Source organism: Antennarius striatus, chromosome 5 (assembly GCF_040054535.1).
Source record: "Antennarius striatus isolate MH-2024 chromosome 5, ASM4005453v1, whole genome shotgun sequence".
In the NCBI taxonomy this organism is placed as follows: domain Eukaryota; kingdom Metazoa; phylum Chordata; class Actinopteri; order Lophiiformes; family Antennariidae; genus Antennarius; species Antennarius striatus.
Genome location: NC_090780.1, coordinates 20,074,477 through 20,088,242, shown reverse-complemented (window position 1 = coordinate 20,088,242; position 13,766 = coordinate 20,074,477). Strand labels below are relative to the sequence as shown.

Sequence of the window (13,766 nt, the reverse complement as noted above, 5' to 3'; positions counted from 1 at the left end):
TAAAATATTTCAAACACGCGCTTCTCAGGTCTGCTACTCAGCAACTTGCAAGTCATCCATTTATAAACCAAAAATAACACCAGCGACACAGACGTCGAGAAGCACATGAAAGGTGATGTCACCAGCGCGTGCATCATCAGTCAGTTCACGTATGGATGTGTGCGAGTCCGGCATACCAGCGATGAGTGACACAAAGTCGAGCCCTCTCTTCAACATATAAAATATTTACAAGGCTGACATACGAAGTATCAGGTGGTGGAGGGGGGGGGAGGCTTAATATAGAAGAACCATCACTTTAATCTCAATTGGACTTGGTTCAACCCGACACTTACGAGGGATCTGCCGGGAAACGGAGCTGCGTCCGCATTAGTCACTATTTTGACAAAAAAAATGTTTCACTAGTGACACGCAGGTTAAATTCAGAGCGTAACGGTAGCATTAGAATGCATCCAGGGGGCTCATAATGGAAATCAAACACGTGTGAGTATCGTGGACTTACAGCTCTCTCAAGTTGGGAAGGTTGTGAAAAACTTCAGCATCGATGACTGTCAGCTTGTTGGAGCCAAGATTTCTGTAAGAAAAGTAAGAAGTAAGAAAAAATTAACAAAATATAACAAAGGAATGGCCGATAGTCCTTCAGAAAACCAAACTGCAAAGCAAAATTATTATTATTAACTCAGAAGGGATCCACTTATGCCCCATCATCTGCTACATTTGTGTACAATTTAGACAAGTTTAAAAAAAAAATCCTGTATCCAAGCCTTTAATCGACCCTCCCAACAAATTACCAACAAATCTGTCGAGTCGTTTTAGTAGAATTGTGCTAATAGATAAACAACCCAAAAGATTCAAGTGGAAACATGATCTCCACTGAGGAGGTGATTATCTCCATCCCCACTTGACAAACAGCCTCATCCATCCACATTAGGCGTGCCTGAAAACACCGCAGCACGTCTGCCGAGCTTCAAGGAGGTCGAATCAATACTATCGATAGGGAGGGCGTCCTCCTCCCGGCTTGCTTTCCAAACACGACCCACGGGCTATTCATCTGCTGCAGTCAATTTGCACTTTAGGGTAACGGTGTATTTAATAGCTGGCACTTGACTTTTACAGAGGCGTATTAGACGGATTTGTCTGGTGAGATAGCATTACCGCCATTAGAGAGTGAGTGAGGGAGGAGGTGTGTGTGTGTGTGTGTGTGTGTGTTTACTTGTGTGTGTGTGCACTGCACATGCATCTGCATTTGAGATTGGTCTTCCCACGACCTATGAATCAAATTTGTTTTCCTTGTTTCACACATAAAGAAGTGTTATCTTTCACTGTCTTGCTCTCTCACTCAGACACACACACACACACACCGTGGCTGCGGTGACGGTGGTGTTTGTGTGGTGGTGGTGGTGGGGTTAGACCAGGCCAGACAAAGGGAGCCCACAGCTCCTGGGCTGCCCGCCTCCTGCCCCTCCATCCCTCCGTCCGTCCAGACGTGAGAGACTGCCCGGGAATGTTTCACAGGCCTGCCGAGAGATGGTCGCTTGTTCCCAGAGAGCAGCGGTGCTTTTTTTCACCTGATGCAGCACATTCCTCCTCCTCTTGCCCCACCATGGCCTTAGAAGACTGTTGCTAGGGGGGGTGGGGCAGGCGGGGGTGGGGGGGTGCCAATCGTTGAGAAAGTAGGCATGGGTATTAAGTCAGCTAATGTGAGGAGGATGGGTCACCGCCACACAACAGGCTGCTATTGTCTTAGATTATACACACTTTACTTTTTAACGGTATTTATTCCCACTAATCTTAATCCCCTGACAGATTCCCCTTTCTTGTCTTCTGGGCTTGATTGCATATAATAACAGCCTCCTTCCCATAAACTTTCTCCCTGTGTGTGTGCGTGTGTGTGTGTGTGTGTGTGTGACAACATAATAGCAGAGCATGTGCCTGGCCTCCAGGCAAGGAGGTACATGCGTGTATGTCTACGTATGTGTCTATGAGTGTCTAGTGAGGCACCTCCCATGCCACTAAATTATGGTTCCCTACAACAGGAGGTAATTACCTCATTATGGTATCGAGAAGATAGGTCAGAATTCGCACACCTTTTCTGTGGGCCTCCACTGACACACACACACACACACACACACACACACACACACACACACACACACACACAATTCATCCACAGGTGGGGTGCATTGGCCATGTGCCGTAACAGACGCTCACGTCAAAGTTTATGGTGACAATCAGGGCAAGAAATGAAGGATGACTAATGGAATTAAAATTAATATTTGAAAGACAAACCTGACATGCTGGTGCCAAAGGCAAGGGAAACAAACAGAATTTGTCCTTTGTGCATGGAAACGCGACTCCTCAGTCACCTGTATTGTTTGCACGAGTTTTTCTCTCTCTCGTCTCGTTCGGCTAAATTTATTTTCTTCCTGATCAGATTAGATTAGGTTTCACAGCTTTGTAACACCTGCTGTATGAGGAGGAGATAAGGCTAGTTTACCTCCATCTCTCACTCATATCCCCTCTTTTCCTCGATGGACTGGGGGTGGGGGGGTGGGGGCGGGTAAGGGGGACTCCATTGCAAAGTTTGGCTAATGCTTTCCTTATGCTCACATCGTCTCTAGAAGAACCTGCTGAGCGGGAATCAGAAGTCATAGAGTTACGCGACTTTCGGTTTTTAGAGAGAAAAACAACTTGTTCAGACTGAGACAGGATGTTCAAAAAACCACTTATTATTGTAATTGGTCTGTTATCCGAGCTAAATGTTTAATTGGTGTCGGCTAGGAGAGGATGTGGTGATGTGTAAGCAGAAGCAATGAGGCAAGAACTCTGGTTCCTTTACTGTCATCGGTTTAAAATAGATTAATATTACAAGTATTCACAAGTATATACAAACAAAGGACTTCTCACTTCCTTCCATATAACACAAGCAACACTTCCAAGTGTGTCCCAAAATCTGCTCTTTTCTCGTTGTACTTTACTCTACCAGGACCAAAATGAAGAAAGTACTGGAAGTAAGTCAGATTTTAAATAATAACTAATAGTTAACAACTCCTTGGGAGTCTGCATGCTTGGTTGAGGTAATACTCAGGTATCAGCTTCCTTAACTACTGATGGAGCCAATTCCCCCAACATGCTTCCGGTCTTCCCACTGCACATACATCCAGTGGGCTCTTCTGATTGGCCTTCGTAAACACCCAACATTGGTTGGCCATCATTCACAGCAGATCAAATGGTGTTGGAATCAATCGATCAATGCTTTGTTGCCCTGAGGAAGTAGAGCGATGCTAGAACAGTTGCTTGATTGACCTGCAGAAGTTTCGTTCATACAACGGCGGGTGTGATTCATCACCAATCTGTGCCTGTCTGGAAGAGACGTCTTGAAAGGCAACATGATGAACTCATAAAAGGTTCCATTGACGAAACAGGCTGTTTAAGGAAGCATCAGCACAGCACCACAGAGAGAAAAAACCCCCCACTAAAACTCACAAAAAATATAAGTGTCATGACTGCTGGTGGGAGTTTGGAACACTGGGAGTACAGGAGTGATGTCATAGTGTATCACACCGTAAGTCAGCCCGTGTTCTCTGTGTGTGTGTGTGTGTGTGTGGGAGTAGATATGAGCAGGGAGGAGGAGAGAAGGGACTTTCGAGCGCAGAGATACATCATCATTATCGTTCCCGTTTCTACCTTGGACAAATGCGGCGTGAACTTTGCTCGGTGAGAGTGTGAAGTGATGTCAGTGATGGGCCTTCTGTAGCCCAGCTGGGAGACAAAGGAGCTTTAATGTGGTCGATTTCAGAGCGCCGTAAAACTAGTCAAATAATAACCTGTGTGTCTGAGGGCCAGACACACACACACACACACACACACACACACACACACACACACACACACACACACACACATACACACACTCCACTTTTCCTGTCATTAAAAGCCAGTTTATAGCCAGGCAACTGCAGTGAGAGTGCAGACAAAGCTAACACCACCTCCAGGCCACCATTTTTTTTTTTTTTAACCACACAAGTCAAACAGAGGAAGGAAACGGACAGAACAAAGCCGGTATCTTATCAACGCTGACAAGGCTCAAAGCACAGACCGACAAAAGACATTTGCATTACTAATGATAGAATCGATGGCGTGTAACGCTCAGACACTAAAGGAGAACTTGGGTTCAAACGGGATCAGCATATTTTACTGTTTATTACACACACACACACACACACACACACACACACACACACACACACACACACCCCACTCAACAAAGGAGTAACTGCACTCTTTGAAATCAGACAGACTCGGAACTTGGTTTCATTTCTGAAGTTTTTTCCGCTGTCAGAACGTCGGACACATCTTGGGGCCATGTGCGCCGCCATTCTTCACGCTGCTGGTCCAGGAGGCTGATGATGCGGCGGGTCACTCCAAACATCCAGAGGAGGTCAGGGAGAGAGGGGTGGGGGTACGTATTCGCCGAGGCACCGAGTGAACCCAAAGCCTGATCTAACAATGCTCGTGCACAATAATGCTAGTGCAATCCACATGGCGCAGACGCCTGTGCACACATGTATAGCGTGTAGACACAGGGTTGACGGTAACAACGCAGGCAGTGGATAAACAGGAGAACAAGGTCTGTGAATACCATGTTGTTATGGGATAGAAATTACTGATTTAATATGAAACAGTCTATTTGTATCGAAAAAAGAAAATCTGATCCAAAAACGATGACAAGCAGAGACTTTATTTTAGTAGTGATGGCGTTGATGGTTCTCAATCCTTCCTGAAGGGCCAGCCTACTTTCTGGGTAGACGCTGCCTCGGTGGCACTTCCTCCTCTTTGTCCAAGTCACGCTTTTTTCAAACGATTTCTCCACATTTCCAAACTCGTACCAGATGTAGAATTCATAGATGATTCATTCTGGGCTGAGGAGAAGGTGTCTTCACAAAAAGCCCGTCTCTTCCGGTTTACGGATGGATTCCTGAAGGCTGACTTGCGGCACCGTCATTAAAGTCAAACTCATTCCACATCTTTACACGATCGTCAGACATTATCTCTTCTTTCTGCTTCCTCTTTTCCTTTCTAATTTGTTGACAACTAATGTTTCCTGTGTGTCACTTCAAAGAGATCACACAGAATCACTTGCAGTAATAAGATAGGAGATTAAAATTCCCGTATGTCAACTCCCCGCGGTATCCCTATCCACGTTTTAACACAAGCAGCCTGATAAGGGAGGCGAAAGTGAAGAGAGACTGATAAAAATCAGAATGGTAGATAATATCACCTTAAATCCTTTATAACGCTCGAGTTTGACTCTAAAAATAACAGCGAAAGGAAGCAGGAGTTGCGAGACCAGAGAAACAACAACAGTTTGGTATAATTACTCTCGGTATCACAAGATTAAAAGTCCACGAAGCATGAAACGCTCCAAAAACCACAAGAGGTGGAGCCCTCACGGAGCGCTCCGCATCGACAAGTGAAATGAACCTGCTGGAGGAAGCCTTCACGTGAAAAGCTGGAAATCATTTGTCCATGCACAACTGTGCCTGAAAGCATGTGACAAACAAGCAGACAAAATTGTAGGGTTTAACTTCCTCTGGTTTTCTTTGGGATGTAACGACACGTGTGATGGTGGTTGAGGTTTTTTTTTTTTTTTTTTTAACCACCGACAGGACTTTCACTGCCTGACCAACTCGCCCAAAGTCAGCTGCGGCAGCAGCAGCAGACCATGACATTGACAAAACACTTCCATGCAGCGGGCATAAAATACCCTCTCCGTCTCCTTTCGCGGTCCCCCAGGTGATCCGGGGGGGGGGGGCCCGCCCTCTGCTTAACAACCCTCTCAACCAGTCAGCTGTGCACTAAGCCTGCCAGGAAACCACCAACACAAACCCATTTCCTGAGGGGAACAGCCAAAACCAACTGTGGGGGCACGGCGCAACCAGAAAGGCTGTGTTGTGAGGTTTAAGAGTACAAGCTTGAGGTCGAGTCGCTGCAGAATCTCTGCTGCACGCCGAACATTAAGGGCAGCAAGCTGGGAAACCAGAGGGGGGAAAATAGTTGGCTACGATTGCAACCATGAAAGATCAGACTGATTGCTTCTTTACACCGCAGACGTGAAGAAGCAAAGCCCAAAAAAAACAAAAACCTTTCTGTAACAGTAAATGAGGATCTTACAACAGAAAACAGACACAGAACATCAGCTTTATCTCTCCTCCAACCACAGCAATCTTCATCTACATGACTTATGTCGGTGCTTTTATTTTCCAGAGAAACCTCATTAATGCCCACGGCGCTGTGGGAACAAAAATGCTTTTTATACACATTACCTCGGCTGCAAATAAGATAAGGCACCACTCCTGAGAGAAAAAATATGTGACTGTGTGAGACCAAACCTGCTTCGAATTCAATTTGGCGATTCATCAATCATTAAAAGAGAAACATATTAGACAGGTATTTAGTTTGCGAAAGACATTTCTGAGAGAAAGCCAAGACTGCACACACTTTGACTCGGATTCTCCTGGCCAGCAGGATTACTGCGGGTTCCACCAACTGCTTGGAACGTCACTCAAATCCAGACTACCTCAGAGCAGGAGGTGAGAGTGCAAATGATGCTCTCACACCCACTTGGAGCCACTTATTTTTCATAAATCACACTGTCTTATAGCTACAAAGGGAGTTTATGGGCTGGTTTCAACTATTTAAAAGCGTCACTTATGAAGAAACCTTTACCACATGCACATATATTTTCAAAAAGCTCTGTAGCACTCCCACCTCCTGGAGCAATTATGAGAACCTTCCTTATAATCTAATTACTGTAATCCTAATTTATGTTCTCATATAAAAAAAAACCCTGCAACACATGGGAACTCAAGTAGTTCACCATAAAACGACAGGAGATCTCATTTACGTCCTGCAGTTTGTCCTTGATGAACAGTTTCTTGGTTTGGACAGGAAAGCAGAACGTTGAGACCGTTTTTACTAAGAGTAGTTGTACAGAATGCAAATATATGTTTAATTTCTCGTGAACAACTGCGGCCTAACGCCATTTCTGACACCTCCCTGAGGTAAACACAACCGACAGCCGATTCCACAGCCGTCTCTCTGGGCTCAGACGCCCTGTAGGTAAAGATGAACATGCACTCTTTGTTTAAAACAAAGATATTAATCACACACACACACTCAGTCAGCTCCGTCGATGCGGTGAAAGTTTTATCGTTGCATGTAAACCGTAGAGCAACTTGTCAATTTACAGCAACGCATGAGTTCTCCTTTTCCTCTGCCACAGACTAATCTGGATCATTCACAAACCGCCAAACGGAGTTGATTTCCTTTAAGTTACCTGCCAACGTAATTTGACTATCTCAAGCAGTGTGGAAATATGCGACCTAGGTGTTTCAAAAGATAATTTGAAGTTATAAAGCCATTCCCTTTGAAAACAACAAGATTGCGGGTCCTTAAATGTCGACTGATAAGGTTTGACCGAGATAGTGAAAGGTAGACTTGGAACGACACACAGAGTAGTATTTATGTAAAACCAAAGGTTAAGAGTGACCGTTTCAGATGTGGATGTGTGTCCCAACAACAGCAAGAAAAATAGGAGGTGTGTGTGTCTATGCACATGCAGAATACCGGCATCTGCATTTTGAACTTGTGTAAATGGTGCTTCGGGGCAACACCGCTGCAGCACAAGTGCCGTTATTCAGGACTTTTTAAAAGTTGCATTCCTGACTTCCCAGGGGAAGATAAACTGCAAAACACAGGAACCTGGGAGCCAGGAGTCTTTGGGTCTTTGGTCTTTAACCCCACATTCCCAGAAACACAAACAGATGCAGAAAATTTCTGTAACAAGACGCCTGATTGTCACAAGGATTCATTAAAAAAAAAGGCCTATGGATATGACTCCGATCCAAAATGTTCATTCAGAAGACTGAGTGTTGTCAGTAAATAAAATGTGCCATTTAACCCTATTAACGCCGAGGTTCACTAAACATACCACGAGAAATGTCCCAAAACAATTTCCTAAACGTCAGACAGGCAACTTATCCATTATTCCCTTCAGGTTACTTTTTTTTTAAAATTTAGATAAAGCACATAGCCATAAAAAGTTATGACACATTTGGGACTATCTACTAAAGTTTCTCACGAACAAAAAAGAACAAGAATGTCTCTGATATAAATGTCTCTGATATTTCTGTGAGTGAATTCAACTCAAAACAAACATGGTCAATTAATACACATCACAATATAGAATTCTGGACTCCAGGTAGGTTCATAACACCTGAATAAAAGCTTCCAGATTATTTGACTCACTCTTCTCACACTTATGACCAGGTGAAACAGTTGTGAACACATGAGTCACCAAACCTAATTTAATAGGTGTTTTTTTTTGTTTTTTTTTTACAAGTAACGCTTCATCAAACGTAGTTGAAATCATCATAAAACATTTGAGCCGTTCCAGCTCAATAAAAAAAGACTTTTTGCGTGTTTTCCACAGAAAGGCGAGGTTTGAACTCCAGTCATTAAATGTTTGTATAGTCCTAATCAACTTTCGGCACATGTGCCAGGACTGGGACTGGATTGGTGGTTTCTGGGAACTTTATTCTAAGGAACAGCCTCCCCAGCGAAATTAGAAGCAGTTTATTATCAAATCTGAATAAATCATCTCTTGTTGTGAGTAGGAAATGATCTCCTCTTCTATAGATGATCAATAACGCAAAGCAGAACCACAAAAATCCTCTCGGACGGGATTCCTTCAGAGTAAAACCCTAACCCTAACACTGCCTGATGGCTATTTGCTTAGCTCCATTGAGTGGGGGGAAAAAATAAAAAAAATTTAAAAAAAAATTTTTTCCAAGCCATCACAGTTGCAAACATTGATATCAGATTGTCAAAATGTAATAAAAGAGAAACCATACAGTTTAACTTACAGGGAAACCGTCCGGACTGGAAGGTCCAGGGGCGCAGCTGTCAGCTCCAGGCCGCTGCAGTCCACCGAATCCCCGCTGCAGGTACAGTTCTGGGCGCACGACGCGTCCGAACTCAATCCATGACTGATTAACAGTTGGAGTGAGAAAAATAAATAAAAAACACAACGACAAACGTATCCAAATAGTCCCACGGACGCCGCCATTTTGTATCCACTTTTAATAAGCGCGGCTGAGCGCTCTCTCCACGCAAAAAAAAAAACCACAAACTGGAATATTAATAGAAACTCAGTCCCAACGCGCTTTTTTATCACATTAAATGTGTTCCAGTAACACGGGAGGGGGTGCAGTCAGCGGTGTAACACATCCCAGTCATTTAGGACACCAGTCCCCCCCCCGCTCCTCACCTCCCGGTCCAACTTTCTCCTCTGGAGTCCGACGAGGGTGAAAAAAAGAAAAGAAAAGAAAAAAAAATCAAAGGTGTTTCACAGAAAATCCAACATGTGTGCACCGCTGAAGTCGAACGTCGTCCTTGACTTGTTGTTTCGGGTGAACGAGTGTTTCTGAACGGCTGATACCTACTTTCTAGACAGCGTAGCTGCTTTTTAATGGCATGTTTAAAGACATGCAATGTTCACGGACCCACAAACCGTGAAAGTCGTTCGAACGATTCAGGGTCAAAACTGTTTGTAAAACTCGAAAGAAATGATTGATTTATGGTGGTTTGGTAAAATGTCCCACACAAATATGAAAATAATTGTGGAAAGACCCACAGGAATAGAGCCGAAAACTCCTGCGTGGGTCACTCAAACCGATAGCAGCATTTCGTCCGATCTTCAAAAACGCCTCACGGATAAATCCAACTACGAATAAAGGTCCGCCGCTGGAGAACGCAACTGACTGTTTGTCAGGTGCCGTCTGTGGTCACGATATCTTGACGATCCGATTAATGTCTAAAAGGAGTCCTCCGGTCCCTCCTTCCGTCCGTGCACCACCACCACCATGAGTTTTTTCCTCGCTGAACTAACTTTTTCTTTTTTTTTTTCCCCCGGAGCGATCGTTCCGTAGTCCCACGCTGGATGCACAACAGCGATTCCAGGTTCCGCCCCTGCTTCACAGTGATTGGCTGTCGCGGGTCGATGGGCGGGCCTACATTTGGACGTTACGGGTTCTCCAGGCGCAGCGGGGTTGGAGAGCCCTTGGACGGGTGTCCGTCAAAGTTTGTTGCCCCCGCCCATGTTTCCCACCCTGGGGTGTGAAACCGCACCACCCCCTCTCACTCTTACTGCTTCTTAAAGGGACAATCGCAGAGCTCAAGCGCTGTAATCGCATTATAATAAGCCGTAATAACATAATTGGTTTGAATGCTTCATCATTGGCTTTCAAAAGTGCTTGTTAGTAAGAGTTAGATCAAGGATTTTTTTTTGTTGTTTTAATTTTAATAACTGTGACACTCGTTATTTTTGTCAATGATCAAAGTTGTCATGCATTTTTAAATGTTAGAAATAATTACAAATCTACAATTTGTAGTTTTCCTTTACTTTATGTTTCCACTCCACAATAGTGCAGAGGGAATACTGCGCATTATTTTTTCAGTGCATTTCTATTTATACCTTCATATATTTCTTACTAATATTTTAACTAAAATATTTAATTGGAGTAATTATACGATAAGCATAATGAGTAATAATGAATATTTTGTACTGGTGCATCTGTGTGTTTATGATTTTGTGCTCAAATATGTGCAGGAGAGTGTGTGCACACTCACACATGATACATGTGTACCCAGACTGGTCTTTTCACCATTTTGATCATGCCCTAAAATGGCTACATGATAGCACAAAATTCTTCCCAAATGCTGAAGCAAATTTTTGGCTGTTGCCTCAAAAATGCACATCTGTGATAAATCAATAGTCCTTTCAGCCTTCTGGCAGTACGATGAGTTTTTTCTCATCACATTTGTTACCTGGCACTGACAAATCAGACTGACTGATTGCATTTGTCAGAGCTATTGTGATGGCTTCATTTTTTGGAGAAGTTCCAGATTTCATTGCTATTAATCATGGTAGCTACGACTCAAATATTCACACCTGCATCACTGCAGGCACTTTAGTGGCACAGTTCCTCGTTCCTTTTCGAGTGAATAGGCACAGGTTTCACATTGCATCACGCATGTGTGAGTGAGCACACAAGCCCACAGGTGAGGCCTCCAGCTCTCACAAGCAAGGAAAATATCTGAGAAATGAGACCCTGTTAAAACATGACTTCACTCATGATGGAAAACTGAGTAATAGCAAGCTCCAATAACAATAACTTTAAAGAGTCTCTGAATAAGAACAATTGTTTTTAATACCAAAGTATAACGTTGTCAAATGTCAAAAAAGAAATGACGTGCATACTTCCAAATTATCTAGTTAGCTTATGTTTAAAAATAGACATGGTCATGTTGAATCAGTCACAGCAACAGCCTGAAAAGGATGATAAAATGTGGTGTGTCCACACTGTTTATTGAACTATCTTGCTTTATTTGCTGTCAATATTTATATTATTTGGATTGCAATGCACTACTGTTTTCATGTATACGTCACGATTACAGATCACTATTACAGATCTTTATTCTATGCACATCCTGTGCACATCGTCAGCACAAGTTGCAGCTAACAGGAGGTCTACTATCCATCCCAGGAATGTTCAACCTCGCATTTTCCTTTAGCAGACAGGGTATGTGGTCCAGGTACTTTGGAATTTATTCTGAGAGGACTGTTGACACGTCTTTTAATGTGATGCATATGATGGATGACCAGTTCTGGATGACTGGGTGCACAAAAAGCTTCACTAATGCAGCAGGCAAATACTAGTTCAAAATTTTGCAAAATGCACTAGGCAGAGGTTGGCACGTATTCCATGGGGATTATTTTTATAGCAACACACCAGTTTTATTTGGATGCTGTGGAGTGAAATTCTTAAGTATAATACATTCTTTAACATAAAAAATTATTTGATTTCAGATTTTGATTAGAAGAAAGGTATTTTTTCTGTAGAACAGTTTTACTGACGTCTCACTGATGTAAAAGAAAATTGCAAAGATTTACTTTTCCAAATCAAAGTTCTTAAACAATAATAGCAATGACAGCAGTTGATTTCCAACTAACAGTAGCTTACAAGTTATTTATAAAACTTTCAAGTTACTATTTTTTGTCATACTGCATATTGGACTTGCACCATATAAATCTTTACTCTGTCATTCTATTTATAGATTGTGTGTGCAAATTCTTCACAGATGCTGCTGTCTTTTTTTTTGAGGGAGAGAATAATTCATCTGTCAACATCATGAAAGGTATTTCTCTCTGAGAATGAATGTTTTTACAATTTGGAAAAAAAAGAGAATCTAACAAAGAATTTTGATTTAATGGAAAGCTTTTAAAGCTTTTGCCACTGTGGTCTTTTTTCTTACCTGCAACAAATAGTAAAGAAGATAATGACTGTACCAGATGAACTTGTCTTTTTTTCTTTTCTTCTGATTTTAACGCCAAACATAATGTTTGCACAGCTGGAGTGGATTTAAAGATCAATGCAGACGTGTCCAAAAAATAATTGTTCTGGTCTCTAAAAAGTTCTGTGGCTGCATCTAATGAGTTAACTACCTCACACATATTGTTCACATTTTGTTCAGTTTCTTTTCTTTTGCAGTTGGTGGGACAACATAATGGTGGACTAGTGAGAAGACATAAGGATGCAAAAGGTCTGGAATGATTCACCACACTCATCTTACTGGAATCTTCAAAGATAAGTAACCGTCTGCTGCAGCCATTTATCAACTGTAAAATAGAGAGGTGTGAAAGCTGACTGACTCATTATGTAAGGACTGGATGATTAACGCCTGTGGAATGGGCTGAAGTTGTTTAACTTATGGGTAGATTTATTTATTGTCATTGTGTATTTATTTATTAATTATTACAACATGGAGTTTGTCCAATATATATACACAGTAAACACACACACTCCCACACTCTTATTGACTGTTTGAAGCACTTTTGCGTCTCACATAAGTCCGAGACTCACGGAATGTAGCGCATTTCCGGATGCAGTCAGCCAATAGAACGCTCGTACAGTATCACGTGACTGCCTACCAAAAATCCGCGATGAGGTGAAGTCGCGAGCGTTGATGCGCGAATGTACGAGGGTGTACTGTATGTTTCATCGGGCTTATGCTCCTCTGGGGTTGGTACGATGTGCCGGTGTGTCAAATTGTAGAGCATGCCACACGTCATAGACTCTACAGCAGCATAACCCCATAAAGTATCTATCTTATCTATCTTATCTTAACCACATTCTTGTCCAAACAGAACCACTGTCAATTCAGCAAACCCGTAGTCCTCTCAACAACTGATCAAGTGCAGGAACGGAGGTCATCATACTTCCACTCTTGATCGATTAAGGGTTGGTGAGAGGGATCATCAGCCAGCTCTGAGGTAGTCAACTGGCACAGTCCCTAGCGATTGGCTAGGTCTCACTTGAATCCCCCGGTTGCTAGGAACCCTAGTGGGGTTAGCATCTGTATGGGAACATGGCTCCTTGCTGTGTTGCCTTCCAAGGCCAGTTACAGCTCTGTTCACAGTTCCAGGAGGATCGCTCTCAGGAACCTAAATACTGGTGAGCCAGTTATCATCATGTGACAATAAATCCTCCTCATCTCTGAACATATGCTCTCTTTGTCTTGCACCATTTTCCCTATCTAGCCATACTGCTAAAGCAGCCATTCTTTTAAATGTGCATGCTTTTATGTCCACTCATGTAATTCCAGACAAGTGTGTGTTCATCGGTGTTAAATGTTCATGTGTTTCT

At 42.9% G+C, this 13,766-nt stretch overlaps 1 protein-coding gene across 1 annotated transcript in view; it reads right to left on the bottom strand.

Moving 5' to 3' along the window:
• The window catches only part of lrig1 (leucine-rich repeats and immunoglobulin-like domains 1), a 28,671-nt gene extending 18,721 nt beyond the window's left edge, over positions 1-9,950 (bottom strand). Inside the window, exons 1-2 of the mRNA XM_068316217.1 lie at positions 8,925-9,950; positions 500-571 (exon numbers count right to left, since the gene is read on the bottom strand). Of these exons, the coding sequence (XP_068172318.1) occupies positions 500-571; positions 8,925-9,127 (275 nt within the window). The 5' untranslated portion in view covers positions 9,128-9,950. The remainder of the gene's footprint in view (positions 1-499; positions 572-8,924) is intronic.
• Between the last annotated feature and the right edge of the window lie 3,816 nt (positions 9,951-13,766).